This window comes from Folsomia candida, unplaced genomic scaffold, assembly GCF_002217175.1.
Source record: "Folsomia candida strain VU population unplaced genomic scaffold, ASM221717v1 Fcan01_Sc002, whole genome shotgun sequence".
NCBI classification, from domain to species: Eukaryota; Metazoa; Arthropoda; class Collembola; order Entomobryomorpha; family Isotomidae; genus Folsomia; species Folsomia candida.
This window is the reverse complement of record NW_019091194.1, coordinates 8689928-8713934: the sequence shown is the minus strand read 5'-3', so window position 1 is coordinate 8713934 and position 24007 is coordinate 8689928. Positions and strand designations below refer to the sequence as shown.

At 37.2% G+C, this 24007-nt stretch overlaps 4 protein-coding genes across 9 annotated transcripts; 1 reads left to right on the top strand and 3 right to left on the bottom strand.

The window, feature by feature from the left end:
- The first annotated feature begins 287 nt into the window (after window positions 1-287).
- On the top strand, window positions 288-3350 carry LOC110843741 (coatomer subunit delta). Its single transcript, XM_022089769.2, has 12 exons — window positions 288-620; window positions 739-778; window positions 868-1091; window positions 1181-1360; window positions 1450-1667; window positions 1768-1950; window positions 2024-2076; window positions 2165-2277; window positions 2358-2505; window positions 2592-2703; window positions 2805-3012; window positions 3091-3350. The coding sequence occupies exons 1-12, from the start codon at window positions 618-620 to the stop codon at window positions 3178-3180; spliced, it is 1572 nt and encodes a 523-aa protein (XP_021945461.1). The 5' UTR covers window positions 288-617; the 3' UTR covers window positions 3181-3350.
- On the bottom strand, window positions 3347-13016 carry LOC110843358 (phospholipase DDHD1). 4 transcript variants are annotated; one of them, XM_035847307.1, is made up of 21 exons: window positions 12655-12973; window positions 12427-12599; window positions 10251-12364; window positions 9051-9765; window positions 8479-8681; window positions 7849-8037; window positions 7691-7760; window positions 7492-7550; window positions 7334-7417; window positions 6560-6614; window positions 6404-6486; window positions 6242-6274; window positions 6098-6174; window positions 5938-5967; window positions 5693-5860; window positions 5531-5611; window positions 5406-5461; window positions 5237-5338; window positions 4863-5128; window positions 4606-4785; window positions 3347-4527 (listed from the first exon to the last, which is right to left on the bottom strand). In XM_035847307.1, the coding sequence occupies exons 3-21, from the start codon at window positions 10366-10368 to the stop codon at window positions 4340-4342; spliced, it is 2757 nt and encodes a 918-aa protein (XP_035703200.1). In that variant the 5' UTR covers window positions 10369-12364; window positions 12427-12599; window positions 12655-12973; the 3' UTR covers window positions 3347-4339. The 4 variants fall into 4 exon arrangements, with proteins under 4 accessions (XP_035703200.1, XP_035703198.1, XP_035703199.1 ...); XM_035847305.1 differs by having other exon boundaries at window positions 8479-9765; XM_035847306.1 differs by lacking the exons at window positions 12427-12599; window positions 12655-12973 and adding an exon at window positions 12997-13016 and having other exon boundaries at window positions 8479-9765; window positions 10251-10730.
- A 3963-nt stretch (window positions 13017-16979) lies between these two features.
- LOC110844251 (replication protein A 32 kDa subunit-B) lies at window positions 16980-18807 on the bottom strand. The gene is made up of 8 exons (XM_022090408.2): window positions 18651-18807; window positions 18468-18568; window positions 18270-18365; window positions 18085-18201; window positions 17793-17990; window positions 17515-17709; window positions 17357-17436; window positions 16980-17283 (listed from the first exon to the last, which is right to left on the bottom strand). Exons 1-8 carry the CDS (start codon window positions 18661-18663, stop codon window positions 17205-17207), a joined length of 879 nt encoding a protein of 292 aa, XP_021946100.1. The 5' UTR covers window positions 18664-18807; the 3' UTR covers window positions 16980-17204.
- A 90-nt stretch (window positions 18808-18897) lies between these two features.
- Window positions 18898-23647, bottom strand: LOC110844380 (spastin). Of its 3 annotated transcripts, none has more exons than XM_022090568.2 (16): window positions 23149-23647; window positions 22914-23059; window positions 22476-22544; window positions 22306-22365; window positions 22150-22176; window positions 21892-22059; window positions 21471-21770; window positions 20931-21289; window positions 20756-20826; window positions 20651-20694; window positions 20449-20591; window positions 20254-20377; window positions 20019-20085; window positions 19788-19951; window positions 19692-19721; window positions 18898-19606 (listed from the first exon to the last, which is right to left on the bottom strand). In XM_022090568.2, the coding sequence occupies exons 1-16, from the start codon at window positions 23460-23462 to the stop codon at window positions 19443-19445; spliced, it is 2250 nt and encodes a 749-aa protein (XP_021946260.1). In that variant the 5' UTR covers window positions 23463-23647; the 3' UTR covers window positions 18898-19442. The 3 variants fall into 3 exon arrangements, with proteins under 3 accessions (XP_021946260.1, XP_021946259.1, XP_035703758.1); XM_022090567.2 differs by having other exon boundaries at window positions 21892-22062; window positions 23149-23646; XM_035847865.1 differs by lacking the exon at window positions 21471-21770 and having other exon boundaries at window positions 21892-22062.
- Between the last annotated feature and the right edge of the window lie 360 nt (window positions 23648-24007).

The window sequence follows — 24007 nt, the reverse complement described above, 5'->3', positions numbered from 1 at the left end:
CGTGAATGAATATTTAGTTGCACAGTTGAGAAAATTGAGACACTTGAATTATTCAAGTGTCTCAATTTTCTCAAGTCGGTCCTAGTCATTCTACTTCAGGGTTTTTCATGAACCATGAGTTAATGTGACGTGATAATGAATAATCATAATTTTCTATATTTTTGTTTATGAAAAATAAAATGTCATACATAATTTTATTGCAAATTATTATGTGCAAATTATGCTCTCCTCTGTTGGGGCACAAATGAAATTTTTATATAACTTTCGCGGGGGATATTCAATTCAGAACACAGCCTTTCTTACGTGTCACTTTTGCACCACCAACCCTGACTTGGAGAAATAAATCTAGTTTCGGCATCGATAAGAACAATTCGTCGGCTTATCTTTCTCCTCGTTTTCTCTCTTGTGCAATATTGTGACGCCGAAAGGAAGCAAGCAGAACGGAAAAGAAACGTTTAATGTTTTAAGCGTTTCTTTATTTTGCTACTATTATATTTCATGCTTGACGGTTGTTTATAAAAATTCGGTATTTGTTTTGTACTGGGTTTAATTATAGTTTAACATCTTTAGTGGTTTATAAATTATTTCTCGGTCGTAGATATTAGAAAGGTTTCAAAATGGTAAGTTGTAGTTGCGTATATTCTTCTACAAATTGAATAATACAATACACATTATACACAATATGGTTATGTGTGTTGCTAATCTAATTCCGGGGTGTTACATTTTATGATTCATTAGGTGTTACTTGCAGCTGCAATTCTACTGAAAAGTGGAAAAAGTAAGCTAATTTTTTTTACTATCTTGTGGTTTGTTATAGTATGTAGTAAATCATATAATTTTAATTTGTGTATACTTAATTATTTTCAGCTCTGCTTTCACGTCAGTTTGTTGAAATGACCAAGTCTCGAATTGAAGGACTGTTGGCAGCATTTCCCAAACTGATTCCAGCTGGAAAGCAGCATACTTTTGTGGAAACTGATTCCGTGCGTTATGTTTATCAACCGCTGGAAAAGTTATACATTGTACTTATCACTACCAAAGCATCCAATATTCTGGAGGATTTAGAAACACTTAGATTATTTGCCAAAGTGGTGAGTTATAACAGTTAGTTAAATGTATGCAACGCTATATGCTTAATTTCAGTAATCAATGTTATTATGGTTTGTTTTGCTATGAATAGATTCCTGAATACTGCAGAAATTTGGAAGAGTCAGATGTGATGGACAATGCATTCAACCTTATTTTCGCTTTCGATGAAATTGTTGCGCTTGGATATCGCGAAAATGTCAATTTGGCACAAATACGGACATTTGTCGAAATGGACTCTCACGAAGAAAAAGTTTATCAAGCTGTTAGAAAAGTGAGTTGATATCAGTAGCCTAGTTTAGACTGATTAGATATATGATATAGAACTAAACGATTGATTCGCTCCCTCTCTTTCTTCTGTAGAGCCAAGAAAAAGAAGCGATGCAGAAAATGCGAGAAAAGGCAAAGGAGCTTCAACGCCAGCGTTTGGAGAATCAAAAACGTGGAATTAAGCCAACTTCTGGATCAGGCTCGTATACTTCAATGTCGTCGTCAGGAAGCAGTATGAGCGGTGGTCCGAGTGTGATTTCGTCGGATACTAGCATCCAGCCTCCCTCTGAGCCTACTCGTTCATCCTTCATGTATGCATACTATTTTCTATCCAAAAAAACGAAACTAATATATAATGTTCTATCAATTTATTAAACTAAGCAATTACATGAAGTATAATAAATGTACCAGGAAACCTTCCGGCACAGGGAAAGCATTGAAATTGGGCAGCAAATCCCGAGATGTGGAAAGTTTTGTGGACCAATTGAAATCTGAGGGCGAACGAGTAGCACCGGTAAACACGTCAAATAATGTGAATAACAAAACGATTTCTGGAGGAGGAGGTGGCAATCAACCTTCGTCGAATGCTGAAGAGTGAGTCTTAATAAATAAATACTTAATTAATCTTGGAAGAAATACTTGATCATTTACCTGTTTATGATTCTAGTGTCCATCTTAAAATTGACGAGACTATTGCTCTTACTGCTGGCAGAGATGGAGGTGAGATGTTTTGAATTTTGCCGTAAATTAAACAATTGAGGTATAGGGTAGATAAGTAAATGTATTTTTCAATTTCAATTCAATGAAGGGTTGCAAAATATGGAAGTACACGGAACTAGCATTCTTCGAGTGCAAGAAGAGTCTTCCTGTATGATTCGCATTCAGTTTGATAATGCGGACACTCGTGGAATTCAGTTCCAGGTTTGATTTATTTCAATATATACACTATAATAATGAAATTTACAAATTGTTAATTAAATAATTAATCAAAATCATTTCAGACGCATCCAAATGTTGACAAGGACTTGTTCAGGAACAAATACCAGATTGGATTGAAAAATGCACAAAAACCGTTCCCAGTCAACACTGACGTTCCAATCTTAAAATGGCGATATCAAACTACTGACGAAACTCAAATTCCACTCTCAAGTAAGCCACTCTCATAAGTTTTCTAATTTATTTCAGAATTTAGTAAAGATTCGTTCTTAACAATAAAAATTCCTTTCGCCTTTCAGTTAATTGCTGGCCTTCAGAAAATGGATCTGGTGGGTGCGATGTCAATATTGAATACGAACTCCAAAATGAAGATTTAGAACTTAATGACGTTACTATTATCATTCCAGTTCCGTAAGTAACTTCAAGCATAACTTTTTTAACAATTATTATCTCAAATTACTTGAAGTACCAACCTAACGAGACATTATTATTATTATAACTCATTTCAACAGGTCTGGTGGTAGTGGTCCAGTTGTTAGTGAATGTGAAGGAGATTATGTTTACGAAGCAAGAAAAAATCATCTTCTCTGGCAATTGCCCGTCATTGACTCCTCCAACAAGACAGGGTCAATGGAGTTTTCTGTTCCCAATGGCCATGCCTCTCAATTCTTTCCGGTGCAAGTGTCCTTTCATAGTAGCCAGGCTTTTGCAAGGCTTTCCGTAAGTAGATACATACTTATTTTTACTCGTCAAAAAATAGCATACATATAAATATGTACTTGTCATTTGTCTCTATAGGTAATTAATGTGAAATCAGTCGAAGATGGTTCCGTAGTAAAACATTCTGTTGATACCGTGTTTTCAACAAAGACGTATGAAATAGTATAATCAACACAATAATTAAGTCTAATAATGTAACTGTATTTTATAATCATCATCATAATATTATGCTTGGTACTACAGACAATTTTTATGCAACAAAGTTATTAAAATTTGTCATCTTCGCAAGGGCGAAAGGAAGAAAATAAATTTGCTACACTGCAATTTGTTAATCTAAAGTTATTTTATTTTATTTATTTGTCATAATTTCAACAACTCAAACTTTCTAACACTTGAGTACGTATGTACTTTTAAATTTAATAAATAAATCATAATAATGCACGACGAGTTTATATCTGCGACAGGTATAATGTCTGTAACTTTAGAAAACTATAATCCACTGGCCAAAAAATGTCCATTTTTTACATGACTAGAATTTTTGATCCTTTCCACATTTTAAGTTTGCACCTTATCAAATCACACAAGTTTGATCAATTTCTACCGCATACTACGGTAACTTAAAACGATTAACTGTTTATACATTTTTCTGAAGCCAGCATTGTCTGTCGAATAATAATACGAATTGTATTATTATTATGGCTTTTAAGTATATAGTTACATACATATTTTTAACTCACTGAAAATAATCGAAAATTAAAGAAATTATCCCAATTCATAACATGTCATAGGTATATCAAAATTTGACCATATATTACAATATGCAGATTTATGGCATGTTATTAATATATAATATAATCCTATATATCATACACGTAACAAATTAAGTAATTATCGTATATGATTATCATCATCACATTGTGTAAATTGTTCAACAATAAGCATGTTTTTGGAACTTCAACGTAAAACATAATGCGCCTTATCCGCTAAAACCATTATTAGTATATCGTTCATAATTCATATATATGTATCAGTCGAAACATTAACCACTTTTAATAAAACGGAAGAAGTTTGAAAAATAGCGAATTAAGCTAAAGCTACAAAGAAGGGATTATTATCACAGCTAAGGTACGTCTGGTGTGACGTATTTTTTTGCGAATTGTTCGACATTAGTTTTACATGACGAATTCATGACGTCCGTTGAGAGTGACATTAATCAATGTGAAAAGCATTTGTAGACAAAATTTTGAATCAATTCAACATTGAAGAGCACAAAGCAAATAAATATTCGAACGTATATTATACATATGAATAGATAAAGCTTTAATGATTATTGCAATACTGCAGAATTTGAAGGGGTTTGCGAAGGGAGGTCTAACAAATCTTCGTACAAGCGACAAAGGACAAAGAACGCAGCGTCGAGAGAACTCCAGTACGACGTGTGAGACGTCAGAGCTGCCAAATACGTGCTCGTAAAGTTACTCTCTTTCAAAACATAGTCCATTCGATATTCTATGTCTTTAAACAAAATAACCCAAATTTAGACAATGAATAATTTGTTTAATAAGTATTCATTTGATAAAGTTGAGTAATTACCATTCGGAATCTCATTTGCAAAATCTTCTGGTGATGAGTTGCTCTCCTCTCGACCAGGGGAAGAATTTCCATCCGGGGATATCAAATCGGATCCCAGATCTGCATCGTTCATTCCTCCGTTTCCAGGATCAGCACTTTTAAGATATTTCATAAACGAGGCCCAGCCCCAGTTATTTGCTTCTGTGATATTTTTAACATTAAATATTATTACGAGAAACAAAAGATAATAATTTTGAAAAAATCCTGTAACAAGAAACCTTTTGTTGGTGTTGCTGGTGACTTGAGAGGTATTGTTGCCCTTTGTGGCGTCGACTTGGAATCCTGCTGCTGCTGCCCCGGGTATACATTAAAATTTTGCTGACCTTGGTTTTGGATCGGATTGTCAGGTTGTTTTGCGAAATGGGTCTCTTTGTTAATCCTCTCTCTTGGCATCTCATCATACTTTGGACGGCCAACGACCCCATAAGTATGAATTGACAAAGGAGCTATGTGAACGTAATACTTATTCAGCAATGGTTCCACCCTGAAAATTCAAATATTTCATAATATTTGTTAGTCGTATGTCGCCTCGGCTCATTTATCTATGCATTTATATTGTTATAAAAATGTTAAAAACATTAACGTTATTTACCGGTATGCCACGGGATCCGTAGAGTAGAAAATATTGTAAATCCGTTTACACAAAAGAGTAGGTAGAATGTAAGACCGATAATTTGGGTTTGAGGGGTCTCTCCTGTTTTATAAATAATCTTTTATACAGTAAGTGTACATCAATCAAATTAGGACAACTTATTTCTTACCATCTCAACGCTAAGAACACCGAGAGTGGACTTCCAAGACAAAAGAAATGTTCCAGCTGAATAATTCACAAATAAATTGACATTACTTAAAAATTCACAAAATCTGTGAAATAATTTTGCGCCACCTGAAATAGCAGTCCTCCAGTCTTATGCTGATTATTATCTAATCCATTTCCTATATCTGATCCGACAGGATGACCATGTGGCTGTTAAAAATTGGGTGCATCGGGTATTTACAAAAAAAATTTCAGCAATAATGTGACTACATTATAGTTTAGTTTATATACCACGTCTGGTGAGTGAGGCATGTATCCAGTAATAATGTCATAGGTGATCACGGCTCCTAAGGAATGCGCTATTACAGAAACTTTCCCCCCTCTATCTCTAAAATCCGGATTCCGTTGTACAAAATTAGAGTATATACGGTTCAACTCATTTCTCAGTGCGTTTTGAATCTAAAAAAAATGTATGAAAATATTTGCATTTGATATGTTAGCCAAATAGGTAGCCAAAATTAGGTCAAATGCCTTACCTCTGTGCGATACAAAGGGCTCGTATAGTACTAAAATAAATCGTAGAAAAAAAATATGGAAAGAATTAATAAATTTTCCAAACCGACAAACTTTGTGATTTGAAAAAAAATGTCAAGATTCTAATTGCAATTTTCAGTATATGACTAAAGTGATGCGTACCATTATGTCCATCGCAGTGGCGTTCAAAAGTTGACGAAGACTCAACAGTTTATGCGGCGTAATGGCATCGACAACATCTGCAGTTTAGTTTATTAATTACGATTCCTTGTATATACATTATATTTGAGTTTTTTTTATTCTAACCTCCATCAAGCTTTGCTGCAGATCTCCATTCAACTGAAAAAAATTCATAAATATTGCGATGAAAAATGAGGCCGAAAGTCAAAATTTCCAAGTTATGTTTTAAATTAGTTTGGAAATGCCCGTTTCTTTATAATTCTGTAATTTTCTGTTAAGTGAACTCACCAGGGAAAAATTCTGCTCTTTGCTTGGTCTCATTAAGATGCGGAAAAAATTTTTCCTTTAGAGAACTCACGCATTCTCGGAAACTGTGCACAAATAAGATCTTGTTGGCTAGTTTACATAAAATGAGGCATACTGCGTATTACAAAATCAACTTACGAAGCACAATTTCTGACAATTCGTCCAGTATCCATTTTTTGACCAATCCCGTGTACTATAAATAAATTTTCTAAATGAATTGGCGTTTCGACTTATTTGTCGCATCATGAGTAACAAAATATGTAACGTAATGCAACCTTAGGACCTTCATTTCATTACAGTCCTCCCTTCATTATAATTTGTGATAAATGTAAGCATTGTACAAGAAACGACGCGTACATACATACACAACCTACCTTTCTCGCATTACACAATACTATACAGAAAATAATTTCATTCGTCACAAATTATATAAGTACTTCATGATGTACATATGAAAATGTTGGGTTTGACTTGATTAAGTGAAGTCAGAGCAACATTAAAATGACATTTACATACATACGAATTTTTCTAAATTTTGTTAATTTCCAAATCTTGTTAAAAATCTCAAATTTGTTATTACGCGTCGACCTATTACTTAAACTAACCCATTATCTAACATTCCTACTAATCCAAGAGTTATGCTATATTTTATCATTTTTTTTGTACACAGACTCAAGATAGAGAGTGTATATTAATTAATTCAATTAATTATACAAATCACATTATGCAATTAGTGCTTTATGGGCCCAAGGCCTCGAAAGGCCTTTGTCAAAACCCGCTATTGATTTTGATGTAAACTTATTCAAAACAAACAGGGGAGTTGTTGCCACCGATGAAGGCCAGCGCAGGCAGATACGCATCAATTATATTTAAATTCTGAAAAAATGATAGAATTATCAAAAATACACATACCTACAAATACTAAGTGGCTTATCTCTGACGGTCGATCGTCTTTCGAAGCTGGCTTAAAATACCCACGGCACAGTCGATGGCCCCCTAATTATGAAGTTTTGACAAAAAAAAATGCTATGATACGTCAGCTTGAGTCATCTGACAAAAACGATGCTTACAAGTTTGAAATCCCAGTCTTTGTCCTACAGAACGCATGAATTTATACGAAGCAGCCTTGCTGAAAATATACAGAAATAAATACATGATGAGAATAGATAAACCGCATTAACGGACGTAAAGAAGAGGTAACGGAGATGAATCAAGCTCATTATAGGTCAAAAGTGGGTCATTCATTCAGTTTCAACGTATATTACCTACCTAAATAAATGAATCTCTGTGGGGCTGGTCCAGTCTACATGAAATTCGCAAAAGGAGACTCGGTGCGCTACTGTAATAATGTAATGTTTTTTTTTATTATATATACTCGCACATTTGATAGCTCATTAGATATTCACTCGAGTCAGAATTCTAATTACCTGGCCGATTCTTTTTCGTGGGACTATCCGGTTGACTAGACGAATTATTTGTCTGAGAAAAAAGTGACAGCGAGACCCCAGAAAATTGTCCTAAGTGTTCCTCTTCTAGTTTATCTGCATGTCCGACGGATAACGGCTGCCAGGTCCCATCATAGAACCACGTGCCCCTTGTAATTTGACACTTGTCACCTGCATTACAATTTCAAATGTCATTTCATTTTTTTATTTATTATGCATGCTTTTGTCGGCCCTCTCAATACAATAAATTAAATGTATATATGTATCTAGATATATATGCTGTTCCATATTGGATTTGCTAATTGGATTTGTGCGTTCCTTTCCCAATAGAATTTATTGAGTAGTTGACTTTCTCTTGAACAAGCGAATAGAAAATCGAGCACAAAAATTCGATTATTACAATTGGAGGAGAAAGCTTGCTAGTGATTGCACGGCAAACAATTTGCATAGCCATATATATTATGCATGTAACTAGTATATTATTTTTTACCAATCAACTAATGTATGTATGTATGCAGTATATATGTACATATGCTATGTAAATACAATTCTGACTGGAATCTAACAGTCGTCGCATAAACGGACATATTAATAAATATATGAATGTCTCACCCGGCCAATATGTCGCAACGCAGGTCCACGACTCCAAGTCCGCCTCGTACAACCCACCACGAACAATGATGATATTGTCCCCACACCCCGCCGCGTCCTCCTCTCTCCGTGTCGATGGTCCCTCATCTGAACTCCTCCTCCCACCATTTTTCACTCCTTCGTCAGGCACATAAGCAGCTCCCGTAAAACCCTCAGCAGAAAACCTGGAGTAGGAAGGGGACACACTGTGAGCATTATTATCGTTTCGACTATCAAAATGTGATGCTGGGTGGTGGAAACGATGGTAATGATGCGGTTGTGATGCGTGATTATCATAATCATAATTATTGTAGTAGGATTGGGCATGATTATGCTCAGAATATGCTGGCGTTGGATGCAGATGAGTCTCATGTTGCTGATCGTGAAAGTTATTCAGTGCACCAATGCATTCATTGACTACTTGTTGGTGAGCAGCAGTGCTGTGATCATGGTTAGTAGTACTGTTGGCATAATAATGCTCATGGTCATACGGTGAAGAAGAAGTGGGGTGCTGAGGATGATAATCATGATGCTGATCATTGTTGTAATAATACCCATTGGTGGCGGTGGAATTTCCTGTCGAGTGATACCCTACTTCTCCAGATGCTTCTTTCTCTAGAACCAGATTTCTGTAGCGTTGTTCCATCCGAATGGAGTCATATCCCGTAAAATGTGTCCATGACCGATCAGATTCATACTTGTAAAACCATCGAGCATACTCTGGTTTTAGCTCTTTCACAATGTCTTCATTCCCATAGACAGCTTGACTCTCGCTTGATGTTGAAGTTCGCACGGCCAACGGATCCAAAAGTGTTGGGTCTGATCCGCCCAAATCGGAGTCATAGTCCGTCGCATTGTTAGAGGTTGTCGTTGCTCCGCTGGTGTTGGCATTGTTGTAATTTGCTCGAAAATTTGCGAGAGAGAACTCGGTGGAAGAACGGCGGAAGGAGTCGAGGCGTCTAAAGAAGGGAGAGTCGGACGTAGAACCAGATGAAGATGCAGGGGGAGGAAGGGGAGGAGGAGGGCCCGATATTGACGACGATTCGTTCCCAACAAAAGTAGCCGGCATATTTGCAGAGGTGGCGGTGTATAACATGTTGTTCGGTGGGATGAAGGTCAGCAGAGGGTTGAATGGGGGCAAGGGGCGTGGTTTGTGAAGGTTAAGCGATGGCGAAGAACTTTGTCGATGGAAAGGAAAACCAGCCGAATCAGTGGTGGTGTCAAGTCGTGATGATGCCACTTCGTTACTGTTGTAACCATCAGATGATACTGGAAAATACAAAGCATTAATGCATACGTGAATATGTATGTACATATATTTATGTATATTTATTTGTGTGGGGTATTGTACATACATACTCACAGTAAGTGGATATATGTACATGTACGAGTTGAAAAGAAATTGTACACAGTGAAGTCAATTGTGAATCATGTACATATACTAATGAGTTTCAACAATTTATAAACTGCCAATGGGCGTGGGATAAATATTTTCTCCTTCACAGGTTGCAGTCAGTGCATATGTAGCTACGGTAAAAAATGCAATCAAGAAAGTTGTTCCAGTTCACATTGTAATCTTGAATACCACAAAACATTAATAATTGCACTCAAGTTTGAGATGTTTGATGACTATGCACCTTACAACATATGTACAATAACCAAGTCATCATATGCCCGTGCCATTTTTCAGATTTAAGCCAATAACTTGTCCATAGCCAATCAATTTATCATTAATCAATTGAATTACTACTTGCCTTGTGAAGCCACATATCGATGAAGAGAAATGTCTTGAGCAGACCCACGTGCAGTGACTTGAATCTGCAAAACTTCTTCTTCCTCCTCCAACAACGCGAAACCATTTGGGTACGACATGCTGAATGTGATTCTTGTGGAGAAATATTTTGGAATTTGGAAAGGGAGGCAGCGGTCAGAAACGGTAGGAATTTAGTGTGCAGGATGAAGAGATGGAAAAGGTAGGTGGTGCGGAGGGATGTGCAAGGATTGGGAGGTGAGGGTGACCTAGCTAACTAAAAATACTTCTTTTGTCGGAAGCTTATTTCATCTCTGAATTTGGATTTGGGAGAGGTTGGAGAAGTAATCGAGTTACTATTGTGTGGTGGTGGTGAGATGACAATATTCTACACTTTTTTGACCAAAATTTCTCCCCAACTCTTTGAACTTTCTCCTTCATTTCCTTAGACCTCTCCCTATCGTACCCTTTTATACCAAATTCTCTATAAAATTGAGGACGTGAATCGAAAAACAACTTGTAAACAAATTTAAATTTAGTGTAGTCATGCAATTTGCACCATGGATATCAAATACGGTACAGAAACTCTAAATTATTATAACTTTTCTTTAACATGGTTTAAAGTTTACTCGCATCTTTTTAAATAATCATACATTTACGAGGTAACAGGTGGAAATGATGTATGTAACGCAAGGACAAGCTTAAAAAATATAAATACTTGAACTTCCTCATGCGCGAGGCAAATTCCTGTAAAATTGGCGATACTCTGGCATAAGTAATGGGAGCATAGACATGAGGTCGTCATGTTTTTCTCTTGAAATAGGAATAGGATGATTGTATTTAACTACAAGAACAAAGGGAGCTAAACATTGACCGTTCCAATGCGGGCGACGACCAATTGGTCCACTGATATGAGGTTGTCTTATTATGTGCTCCGTCCAAAATCCAGGGGCGAAATGTTCTCTTGTAAGAATCAATGAAGGACTTGCTGCTGTCACCCGAAACCAGCAACTTTCACTGACTTTTAAACTGGCTGGCCTTGGAATAAACTCCTCCATCCCCTTGAAATTGTAAATGTTCATTTGTGTCATTCGTTGTATATTAAATGGACGCTGAACACAGGTTGAACGGATAATATTAATCCATTCGTCTGGGACCATAACGGAAGCGTTCTTCTTTTTCTGCTCTATCAAGCCAAATAACCGGTCTGCTGGCATGTACGAGTGGCCCGTGGGAGCGAGTTTCTGTTCAGCCGCAGTGAAATATCCTTCTTGAATGAGAAATTTGAAAAAACATAGTATCTGGTAATTGTTTGTTTGGCCACGACATCGGTCACACCAGAAGATAAGTGTCCTTTCCTGACCAGGCTGCAGCCGAATAAAATTTGTGGCTATATACTCCAGTAGAACAAACCTCATCAACTCCCCGATTTCCCACAGATTCGTTCCAAACTGCCATTGTTCCATGACCTGTTCTTCCAAGATACAAGCAGTAGTTGTATGTGCTTAACTGTCGCTTATAGAAAACTTCTGCATATCACCACATATCATGACAAATTCAGGGTCATTCTGGCTTCGCAATTCGTCCTGAATAAGCTGATTTCTGGCAATAGCAGCGAAATCGAGATGTACACGCCTTGCGTCCACCGCCACATCAATCTGACGCACGTTATTATTTCTCCGAGCTATTTTAAGTTCCACATCAAGAATGTCACATTTTCGGCAAGTATCAGTGTACGTGTGTCCAATGGTCAAGTTACTATCCCGGAAACATCTTCTATAGACTTGTTCCTTTCTGTGGGCGTCGGCAATCATAGGATGCTTGATAACAAAATCGGCAAACATAGCATCCAAAGTTAGGTCCGGCGACAAGTAGAATTGTCCAAGCTTTGCAGTGCAATAGTGATGCTCATATCTTGGGTATGTGTTAATGTGCGCCATAATTGCGACATTAAGGGCGGCTGGATTAACTGTGTGGTTTGTATGGCGTCCCCCACTGTTGTGACCACGCTCACATTTTTCCTGCATTGATTTTACAACTGCCTCTGAAATTTGGAAAGTATCTTGCCACGTCCTCTTGCAAACCGTTCGCCGTATTCCACCAATCTTTATGTGATACCTGTGTAACAGTTACATTATTGTCTTTCGTTATGAAATTGTGCAGTTTATATGCATTCTCACTCGAATATGTTCCCATTCCCGTTGTGGCCTAGGTTATCCATCAAACCTAAGAGATAGGTTCTCTGCAATTCGTAAGTCCCCATATTATAATACTCTTGGAATAGCTGCAATTTTTCTGGCAGGGTGAGAAGGACGCAACCATTATGTGGGCATCGAGCAGAGCAAACTTTAACCTGAACAGTGCACTTATTATTAATATGTCACTTTAAACAACACTTGAGTTCATACCATTGTCGGCGCATTTTTGCCAGCCCTGGGAATGTTATTGCGAGACACGTAAGGTTCACCTCGATTACGGCGACGTTTTGCTACATTATCTTTCCAAGTCTCTGGACGAAATTGACGTTTTCTGTTCTGGTTAATATTGATAACTTTTTTCTCGGATATGGAGATTATCAGAGTTTGATTTACGGCCATTTTAAGTTTGATAAGCGATAAGCGATAAAGTGCAAAAAATAATGAAAAATGAGTTTTTTTAATATTGAATATTACAAATTTCTGTACCTTTTTTGATATCCATGGTGCAAATTGCATGACTATACTAATTTAAATTAATTTAAATTTGTTTACAAGTTGTTTTAGGCCTTTTAAGATGGCCTTATAGATTTACCAAGATGTCTGTCTGTCCGTCCGTCTGTGCGTCCGTCTGTGCGCACGATAACTCTCTTTAAACAAAAGCTATCGACTTGAAATTTTGCACACTTCATCTTCGGGTCAAAAGTAAGGATGAGTTCGGAGATGGGCATGATCGGCCAAGTAGTTGGCCGGTGGGGGTCATTACTATCCAAATGCGTTGCCCTTAACTACCAAGAACCTTTAGAGCAGGTTAAATTATTTAAGTGCAAGTAAAATATTTGTAGCTTGAAAAATATCTATAGTAATAATTTTCAGTAATTTTAGTATGAAGATTGCGACTGACCTCAAAGCGTTTAAATTGGAATGGAGTTTCAGAAATTTTAAACCTGGGAGACCCGATAGGGTGACCCGACGGATTTCTAAAATTTGTAGTACGTAGTTGAAATTTGGAACAAAGGTTGCTAGTGGATTGTAACAGAAAAAACTGAATTTAGGTTGGAACAATTTTAATCTTGATGGACCCTATGGGGTGACCCATACTGATTTTTCAAAATCGTCATATCGAAGTGAAATTTGGGAGAGAGGTGATCCATATCTATTTTTAGAAATTGCGTTAAAAACATGAAATCCGGCACGGTAATACTTACAATTAGTGGCTTCTCATCAAAGAACTTGAAATTAAAAGTTAGCTAACAAGGGATACTTTCGAGGTGATAATCGTGTCCAGGGTACCACTCATTGGTCTAAATGTTTTTTGATCGAGTGTTTCTCACGGGTTCGGGTTCTTACTTCGGGTTTCGGGTTCGGATCGGGTTTGGGTCCTGCTTCGGATACGAAATTTCAGAACCCGAAACTTTCGGGTTCGGGTTCGGGTCCGAGAAATGTGAGCCCAAAATTTCGGGTTCGGGTCGGGTTCGGGTTCCGACTAAGAACCCGAAACCCGAACCAACAAGAACTTTTTGCCACAACGAATACGAAAACATTAAAAAAGAAAATAAAGTGTTAACCACACTTGCTACGACGGTTATGCTGCAGTAATTCATTAAATAATTCAAATTTTTAATTGTCGTAACTTCTTTTCACAAGTGTCTTCAATTAGTGTTATGGTTTGAATATTGAAATAAAATATATTTTTTTATCAAAAATTTGCTAAATAGTTAGCTTGAGCTTACTTTAATATTGGAAACTTGAAACTGAAAATCATTTTCAGTTTTCAACTGATTTAAAAATTTCTGAATGTCACGGAAAGCCATTATCCATGGTCGATTTTTTGAGATTGCATTATTATGGTCGAGGAATTAAGATTCACATTTTAAAATGCGTTATGTACTTATGCAGAAATGTGCTTAATTATAATTCCTCGGTCATATTTACAGAAGTATTGTTTGTTTGAAACCTTTAGGCTAAAAAGCCAGTCACCCCTTAAAGTTAAAATATATTCGGTTTTTCGGGTTCGGGTTTCGGATTTGATCCGCCAGTTCGGGTTCGGATCCTTGCAAACGGGTTTCGGGTTCTTCGGGTTCGGGTTGCCCTCAAGTTTCGGATCAGTAGTATCGGGTTCGGGTTTCGGATTTGCAAGAACCCGACCCGTGAGAAACACTAATACCCATCTTCGAACTCGGTCGTTGCCCAGATGCATGTCTGTATCAAATTTGGTAAAAATCAGCCTACTCCTTCGAGAGTTATGGAAAGACAGACAGACGGACAGGTCGATTACATAAGCCCTAGTTCGGGCTAAAAATTATATGCCAATCGTTCATTAGAGTCTGGCTTTTATGTAATAATGCCGTCTTAAAAGGCCCCGCGAAGTTGCTTGGAGTAGGTTTTTCGATTCACGTCCTCAATTATCTACGACGAGATTGAACTATCAATAAAATCCTAATAATGAACGTTTATCACACATTTTTTGACAATATCCAATGACAACTTTTAACTCTCAAAATCTCAAATTTCTATAAAGTGCTAAAGATGAAAGACTAAATTTAATGTGGTAGCATTGTTGTTACTCCAATGATAAAAATCTCAAATGTCCCTTCCCGAAAATAATTTTTAATACAGTCAGATCTTGATCTGATCCGATATTTCAACGCGTTATGATTGTTATTGCCCGCATGTAGTGGAGATATAAGTCGGATTGTGCTTTCTCTAAGCTGCTTATATAGCTTATCTATATATACATTTGTGTAATAAGAAAGGTGACAGTAACACGACGCGACAACTTTCTCTTGTCCCGGAGGTGAACTGAATGACGGGTTCACGTTCAGAGTTGGAGATTCCCAAACTTTTATAAGGAGGAGAAAGTCAGCGAAACATGGATTCAAGGAGTGCTTGGACACAACGTGGCAAACGATGTTATGCCCATTTATTATATTATATAAACTAGTTTGCTTACGATTATATTTTCAGATACATGTTTCCCTTCATCATTGTTATACTGTGATAATGTTTGTGAAATTCGTACAACGTGCAGCATAAAAATGAAGGATCCTCAACCAACACAGCCAACCGTGGTGTACAGATCCGTCTGGAGTGAAAGTTGAGCCCTCCAATGGAGAAAGTCAGGTAAACTATTCGACGCATGACATGGGGCAAATTCCTAGCTGGGTATTTCACTCGGCCCGATGTAATGTAAGGTATATAGCATCGACCATGTAATAAGCAAGTTCAGTTGTGGAGTACAGTAAAATATAGAGAAACACTAGGACGCAATGGTCTATTACATGTACTACAAGTTGTAGTCTATAACTGTGACATACTACATAAATATGGTTTACTCAAAGGGTGATAAAGCGTGTTGGTTGCTCAAGTTGACTACGGCACGATATCCGATTTTACCATAGGGCTGACAAGACCTGAATCAGAATCCACTTCTGAATGCAGCTAAATATGGTCTAGAAGTCATGTAATGCACAGTTCAAGTGTGGAAGAAGAGAGAGATGTTCAATTTTAGGCCGTTTGTAGATATTTATTACAAGGAATTCTGTCTTGGATAGGAGATTTCTGCTATTTTGCTCCATGACCTTCCTTGACTTGGTTTGAATGACGTCCGCTCTCGCCCAACTAATGGGGCTTCCTCGGGGAGGGGATGAACATGGTGAAGTCAACAACTAATGGCTGTAATTTGGTTCGTGCTGAAGATGTCTGCAGCAACTTTTGCAGATCAATCGTGCAATTGGCAACACACGTCTCTGGGGAAAGTTCCATTTCCAAGAGATTTTAGGAGAGAGATAAGAATTGTTCGTGTCTATACATACGTACGCAATACGTATTTGTAATATATTTATGTACGGAAAACATGTCTCGTACAATTTAACGGTGGATGTAAAGAAAACATGATAGCTGGTGGTTATTATCGACAATCAGTCATGACGGCACATTGTTTCAGTATTATGAAGCATTTCTATTTGATTTGACTGTGTCTCAACTTGCCTCCAACTACATAATCCTACATAATTATGTATGTATCATACTGCATTGGGTTTGGTCATTCTGTCTTGAAAGTCGTTTCGTATTCCTTAGATGTAAATTTGAGACTGATGATGACATTGGAGACATTTTCGTTCCCTGTTCTATTCTTTGACAGATGGAAAGAAAGAAAGTCAAGCTAGCTGACGTTTTAGCCTTCTCTTGACAGAACTGGAGCATCCGTCATTTTCGCTTGCTCTGAAAAGTATCTATGAAAAGTATACTGCATGAATCCACCAGTTCTTTCTGTTCTGCATTTGTAATGCGTCATTTGATAATTTAGTTATGCAATTTATTCTAATGCCAGAGGAGACAGACACAAAGAACAACTAATGGGTCGATGTCAATGAAGTTACATGAGTTACATGCATGCATGATAATGAAGATGTGTATGGCTCCAGTGGCACAAAGGAAGACTATATAATGGAACAGGCTGCATTTTACAAACAAATAATGGAATGATTCGAACTAGAAATACAAATTACATGCCAAATAATAGACGTCCCACTTTGTCAAGACAGATTAGTAAATTGGTATTATATTTATCTCTAATTGATAGCATAAGGATCTGAAAATGGTAAGTTACAGTTATTTCACCAGGTTCACCAGTAATAAATGAATATAGTACGCGTACGAATAATTAGCATGGGCTGATGACAAATATGTTAGTAAGCAGAAACATTTAATTTAAAATATATTAATAAAGACGGCAGAGTAGAAACAGTAGATAGATCATTTCAGTCCGTTGACTTGAAGTGGTCATCATCGACTGTAGAATATACGTGCCCTTCTGCTCCTAAATCGTCCAAGATTTTTCTGAAATAAAAAATAAGTACTATTGGCATATAATGTGACAAATATCATGTGTGCTAATTAAATGTTAAATTACTCGAGTTCTTTAGGGGTAATATTCCCTCCAAGATTACTCATAATGTCATCCTTATGAATTCCAGAGTCAGCTGTGTTGTTCTGTAAATTACATGAGTAAATCTGAATATAATATCTTTAACTTGTTACTATACAACCTCTTCAAACTTATCTTCTTACTTGAATTATATTAAGAACCATTTTTTGGACCGAGTTGAAAGGTGACTTTGAGGCGGAAGATGCTTCCCCAATTGCTCCAGAACCGCCCATCATTCCTGGAATTCCTCCGAGCCCACTGAAGGTGCCGACCATCATAGAATTTGCCATTAGCGAGTTACTTAAACCTCCCATCATGCCCACACCAGTTTTTAGTGCCTACATATTTGAAATTAATACAATAAAAAAAATTCTAGTCACGTCACTAGTAATTAAAACTGGTAATTAAAGAAATTTCATACTTCAGTCTCCTTCAACTTTTTGAGTTTCATGGGAAGTTGTACAACCTCCAAGAGATGAGCCGTCAACTCATTAAGATCTCCAATTGGAAGAAATTTAAAGATGATTATGTATTTCGATCCTTTCATAGATCTCAGGGCTCCTACAATCCTCCCATAATTTCCTACCGTTGGAAGAAAGGGGATTTCAGCCGCTGCTTCCTATAAGTGGTTAACATTAGTAAAAGAATACACAAAAACACAATTCGTTTTCACTGCATATTTTTCTTTTATTATTTGATGAATTCAAACTTACGACGGCATCTGCTCCCGTGTAATTGATGCAATCGATAACTCCTGTTTGATCATCAATTTGAATTGAAATTTTTACTGTAGTCTGCTCGACAGAAACTATAAGTCCGACGATGGTCACCTAATTGGAAAATTACAATTCTATGCTAATAAATAAAGCTTATGTTACAATGTTATTCGGAATTATACCACTGCGGCTTCAGTGTCCACGATGAGCACATTTTCATCCTGACAGTCCAGCAGCTGCTTTACAGTAACGGGAACAACGTTGTTGGAGCGCCGACCCTATTTCATTGATCATTACATATTAATTGATATATGAATACACTTAGGTATCCCATCCCATATTTTATTCCTGTTTAAACGAAGACCCCGTCCGTCCCTCACCTTGGATGCCTTGTCGCCTCCCCCTGCGGATGGGGAACCGAATTGACCATCTCCACCGCCTTGTGAACCACCAACGAAACCACCACCTTGAGCCTGTTCGTCTAATAACAAATGAGAAACAACAGACATTTATACCGCAATTCAAACGGTGGAATCAAGACAACTTGATTTTGAAAAACTTACTTTGTCCCCACATTTTGTACACAAAAAAACAACAATGACGAACGGAAAGATGGAACAGGAACAGGACGTTTATTCCTGATGAATGATGAACGAGATGAACTAAAATTGTGGAACTGTGAAAATACGACAAAGATTCTGTGCCGCGTTCTTGCTCTCCCTCGTGCATACGAATTCCAATGGGGCGACTCAAAAATCAAGTTGGAGTACATTATGCAAAAATAATTCAATGCGAAATTAATTTTTTACGTAAAGGCAATAATCGCACGCTTACTATAATTATTACAGTTTATATATACAAGTCAGTACAACTACAGTTAACATTATCACCAAGATTTAAAAAAACTTGCACTTTTTCCAACATTGTTCTCGTCATATGTTGTGGTGTTATTATAGTAAGTTTTTAGTAATTTTTGCAAAGTATTTAATATCAATATATTGCGTATAATTATTATGATGAAGATAAGTAGCCTTACTTGCATATGAATGATATAATATGGCACGAGTATAGAGACATGACAATTTTCTTTTATAAACGGACACTTCATACTTGAGTGCATGCACACACGCAATACAGTACATTATATTAGAGTAACTGAGTACACAAATTATTTAAATATACTGATGCAATGTCACAGTGTTTGGTTAATTAAGAATTAAAGTGGAAATTAGGAATGATATTAACTAAAGTAAGAGCAATGTACAGAGCACAGTGTTGTTTCATGAGTGATTGAATATTACTAGTGTTGTTCGCAACCTGATTATAATGAATTTCAATATTTGTACCAACTGAGCTTAACAGCTCACATCGCCGTAAGATTTATTCCAAACTTCTAGAGATCGTAGCAATTGAGGAGACGTGCTCGGTCGGACCTTCTTTAAGGATTCTTTAAAATCGTGAATTGTAATTTTTCTCACATTTTCAATATCTATGTTCTTTAGTTGCTCTGATGTTACGCCTGTTAAATAGAGGTTAAATATATAATTATTCCAAATCAATTAATAGATGTAATGGTGTGTCATATTTAATAATCATTCACGTACCTCTAATTGGACCTAATGCTGCATCTTTTGCTAATCAAAGAGAGAAAGAGAAGAGTGAGACTGGAACTTTCGTTAAAAATATGTCTTTTAACTTACCCAATGCAGTCAAATCCGAGCCTGAATAGCCATCAGTAAGTGTGGCCAATTCATTCAATTCTCTTTCGGAGAGTGGATCTCCATGTGTAGACAAAAGACGTTTCAACAGTTGAACACGGGTTTTCGGGTCGGGAAGAGAAACATAAATTCTCTTAGGGAAGCGCCTGCAAAAACCCGATAATATTTAGCCAATCGTGTATTATGAATTTATTAATAAAGTTATCTTCGTGCCTTAAAGCAGCATCATCCAATTCTTGGGGTCGATTTGTAGCACCCATGACAAGTATCCTTTCTTCCGCTAGAAATACACAGAACAAGGAGTGTTATAAAATGATGAGCATGACAATAAGTTGAGACCGTATGGATCCAGTTTGATCATAACACAATTGACACAACAATGTAAAAGTTTACATAATAATAGCATACTTACAACGAGTCTATGATTTGTAAATAAATTGGGACTAACCTTGCGAATGTAAACCATCAAACTCAACTAAGAATTCGGTTTTCAAACGACGACTAGCTTCATGCTCTGACTCTTTACGCTCGCACAACAACGAATCGACTTCGTCGACAAATATTATAGCGGGCTGAATAAATCACCAAACACAGGGATCAGGAATAAATGAAAGTACAATAATTCGTATAAATAAAAAAATACCTGCAACTCTCTTGCCACACTAAATAATGCTCTAACCAGTTTTTCACCTTCTCCAACATATTTTGATGTGAGACTAGAAGCACTAATGTTGAAAAACGTAGCATTTGATTCATGCGCTACAGCTTTTGCTAACATCGTTTTTCCTAAAAACAGCAATTATTAAATATTGCGAGGATGACTTGGATTAATAATTTTACTCTACCATTTCCAGGTGGTCCAAAAAGTAACAACCCACGAGCAGGAGCCCTGTGGCGTGACAAAGATAATTATTATCAATACTGTTTCTTCTCTTTCTCTATTAATTTACCTTAATCCGGTAAAGAGTTCTGGTCGGAGTGAAGGAAGTATCACGATTTCCTCTAATGCCTGTTTAGCACTCTGTTTAGAGAAAGGAAAGAGAAAGGATAAATAAATGTGAACATATTTCAAGCTTACTTAAATAAATTTGATGAGAAAGTAGGTAAAGTATGTAGGGACCAAACCTCATTTCCAGATATGTCATCCCACGTAGTAGCAGATCCTCCTTCAATGACTTCATCCAAAATAAGTTGGGCGAGTTTAGTATCACAAGAACGAATGGAATGGGGTTTCCTTGTCTCTGGTTTGGTTGGGTTTGTTCCAACGCCCGGTCTCCGGGGGTTAGTAGAACTGATTGCTCCCGCACCAACTTTCTTGTATGGTTGAGGTGCTGCAGGTTTGCCTCGATTCGCCAAAACAGCAGCGTTGGGTCCTTTTAATCCCATACTCCTCGGAAGCGTATTGCTCTTTCCAAGACTTCCACCTCCAGCAGCAACACCTCCCCATGCTTGTCGTGATGCCATTTCGCCTTTTCGGTTGTTAACTAAATATATAACCAAGAATTCAGGTATTCTTCGATTTTAGAAAAGCAAGAAAGGTCTACAACAAAAAGATAATCAATGAGCGGAGCTTTAATCGGTTGCATTAGTGAATGACTCGAGCATGTCAAATGGAAACCTCGAATTGCATATTACTTAATTACTGTCTAATCTTGAAGCACCTACCGCTGCTGAAACCTGCTGAGGCATTTCCTGAAGCAGGAATCTTATTGGGAGGGTTAACATTTTGAGGGCCTGTCGAAGATCCTGGAGTAGTGCTAATTCCCATCAAGTTCTTTAATCTACTAGCCGTGTTGTTTAAAAGTCTGTTACTCCCTAAGTCTGCAGGTTTTCTAAACGAAATAGGCTCTCTTTTATTACACGTAGGATGGTTTTCGCTCAACTGCTGTCCCTGTGTTGGTGCCAAAAATGGTGAACCAAAGTTAAAGTTTAGTAACGGCTGCTCATTCGTCATTTCACTGTGCGCTATAAGCAAAATTAGAATTAACAAAATAAATCCTAAAAATAATAAAAAATAAATAAAATGCAAGATACATGAAACTTGCTCATCAGTGAAAATATCTATATGTTTAAATGATACACATACTAAGGAATTCCAGCCGCTCCTTTGCCATTGCGAGATTCGTAATCATTTTTTCCTGTATTCTTTGAGCTTTAGCCCATTGTTCTCCATTCCCAAGCACCTGGATTTCTATTCCTTTTTCTAGTTCAGCAATCCCATTTCTATACAAGTCGATGGCCGCATCTTTGTTGACTGCTATTTAATCGAGTACATATGAATTATCATACACCAATGCATAGTCAAAATTAGTAGCAGAGACAATATTCTAATAGGTAAACTCACTTATGTCATCCTCGTCTATTCTAAGTGCTGCAAACAAACAAAGGAGTAACACATAAATGATGTAAATATTAAGGAAAAGTTATGCTTATTATTTAATATTAGACTACATACTACATATGCTGTATTACTCCTACTCGTGAAATATATGATCTGTACCTTTAGATATAAATTCAAATGCTTTCCGATGATGATGTTTTTGTCTCGCTAAGGATGGATCTGTAAGTAGAGTTAGAATTTGATATGATATGAGTTGAAGCTGATCACAGTACAAGATTGAGTTGGACAATCTGTTGGAGTTACGTTCTGTTGCTCCAGATCAACTCTACCTGTAAGTCCAGGACCCCCTTTCAAAGCATAGGGGCCACTCATTTCCTCTGTTGTTCCCAATGAAGTTTCTGCAAAAATTGAATCAACTATGAATAAATTTCGAATTTCTTATGTTAATATATATATAACAAAGTGTATATTCTCAAATTGCAGAAGCGATACTAATCGCATATCAATTCAATAATTTATTTTAAATGTAAAAGTTCAGCGCAAATGAAATAGGCAAAATCTGAACTATAATTATTTATTACAAAGAAACCTGCACCACCAACCAAATAATGCTGATGATGCCGAGGAACAATTGTTAGTAGTATGGGACGTGATCCCTTTTTTGTTATCTTCCCACAGTAGATCAACCACGACGGAAGATTGAGTCCCTGCCTGACCCCCACCCACATTAACACTAGTTAAACTGAACGTAGAACCCGCCTGCTGACCTTGTGACCTCCTTAGTCTACGATTCCAAATTGAAGATAGTGGGTTCCATATGAGTAATAGTAAAGTCCTCAGGAGCAGAAAGAATTGGTGTAACGCTACCCCTGCCAGGTCGAACACGAGGACAAGCGGCCTCGACGCAATGTACCTGTTGTTTTTTAATAAATACAAAATAAAGGTTAGTCCCTGTACCATATAAGTAATTACAATATTATGAATAAGTGGTTATGGGCCTACAAGTTACGATGATGGACCGATGAGAAGGCAACGGCAGTGACTACCCTACCAGAAGGACCACCCCCTTGACCACGTTGTGTCACCAGGATATGATGATGGTGTGTCACTGGATTTTGATGAGGAGCGAGACCACCGGACGTGGTGGCAGAGGAACGATGGAGCCTGGGGGAGGAGGAAGAGTGGGGGAAATTTCGTCGTGGGAAGGAGGGCGATGGGGATGGAGAGGAGTTGACGGACTGCGAGTGGTTGAAAGCGACTGTTGCGTTAGTCGACGGATCCCTGGGAGGAGATCTAGGGTGAAATTTACGAGTCATGAGTCATTGGTCAATGTAGAAAATAAAACAGCAGAACTCCTGCTGCATCCAACTTTGATATTGTTTGTATATCAGAGAGCTTTTATTAACTAGCCCATAATGTGTCTCGTACACTTTTGGCACTCAGTTTTATATTTTCCACTTCACGTTCACCCAAATTGAGTCGAAACACATAAATAAATATAAATTATAATAAAATAAATAATGGGTACCAGAAATTAAACGGCAACATAAGAACAAGGAGGAACACGATGGTTGAGAGTCCTGCACCGAAATCCACTAGGTGTACTTGGGGATGAATTGATAATCAAAATTAAATCAAACGATCGACTAAGTAATGAAAATAAAGTTATTCTAATTTGACTGACTTCAGAAAAACGATATTACTATAAATTATGTACGATACACTCAGGTTGAAATAATGCCACCACAAATTTAGTTGATTGCTTAATTTATTTACTGAAGTAATTAAAATGACTAATTATGTGAAGCTGCTGGTTTTCAGAGCCAAGTCAATAATAATATTTGGAAAGTCTGAAGTTGAG

Excerpts from the sequence above, each read along its gene's own strand:
- LOC110844380 (XM_022090567.2), bottom strand. The coding sequence starts at position 23,462 with ATGACTCGTAAATTTCACCCTAGATCTCCTCCCAGGGATCCGTCGACT. Across the intron at positions 22,366-22,475 it reads AGGGGGTCCTGGACTTACAG|ATCCATCCTTAGCGAGACAA; the intron begins GTAGAGTTGATC and ends CTCTACTTACAG. Across the intron at positions 19,952-20,018 it reads TTGGATGATGCTGCTTTAAG|GCGCTTCCCTAAGAGAATTT; the intron begins GCACGAAGATAA and ends GGGTTTTTGCAG.
- LOC110844251 (XM_022090408.2), bottom strand. Across the intron at positions 17,437-17,514 it reads TGGTTCTTAATATAATTCAA|AACAACACAGCTGACTCTGG; the intron begins GTAAGAAGATAA and ends TGTAATTTACAG. Across the intron at positions 17,284-17,356 it reads ATTACCCCTAAAGAACTCGA|AAAAATCTTGGACGATTTAG; the intron begins GTAATTTAACAT and ends TTTTTATTTCAG.
- LOC110843741 (XM_022089769.2), top strand. Across the intron at positions 1,951-2,023 it reads CCTTCGTCGAATGCTGAAGA|TGTCCATCTTAAAATTGACG; the intron begins GTGAGTCTTAAT and ends TTATGATTCTAG. Across the intron at positions 2,278-2,357 it reads CTCGTGGAATTCAGTTCCAG|ACGCATCCAAATGTTGACAA; the intron begins GTTTGATTTATT and ends AAATCATTTCAG.
- LOC110843358 (XM_035847306.1), bottom strand. The coding sequence starts at position 10,368 with ATGTCGTACCCAAATGGTTTCGCGTTGTTGGAGGAGGAAGAAGAAGTT. Across the intron at positions 6,487-6,559 it reads ATTGTCAGAAATTGTGCTTC|TTTCCGAGAATGCGTGAGTT; the intron begins GTAAGTTGATTT and ends ATTTGTGCACAG. Across the intron at positions 5,129-5,236 it reads ACGGATCCCGTGGCATACCG|GGTGGAACCATTGCTGAATA; the intron begins GTAAATAACGTT and ends TTGAATTTTCAG.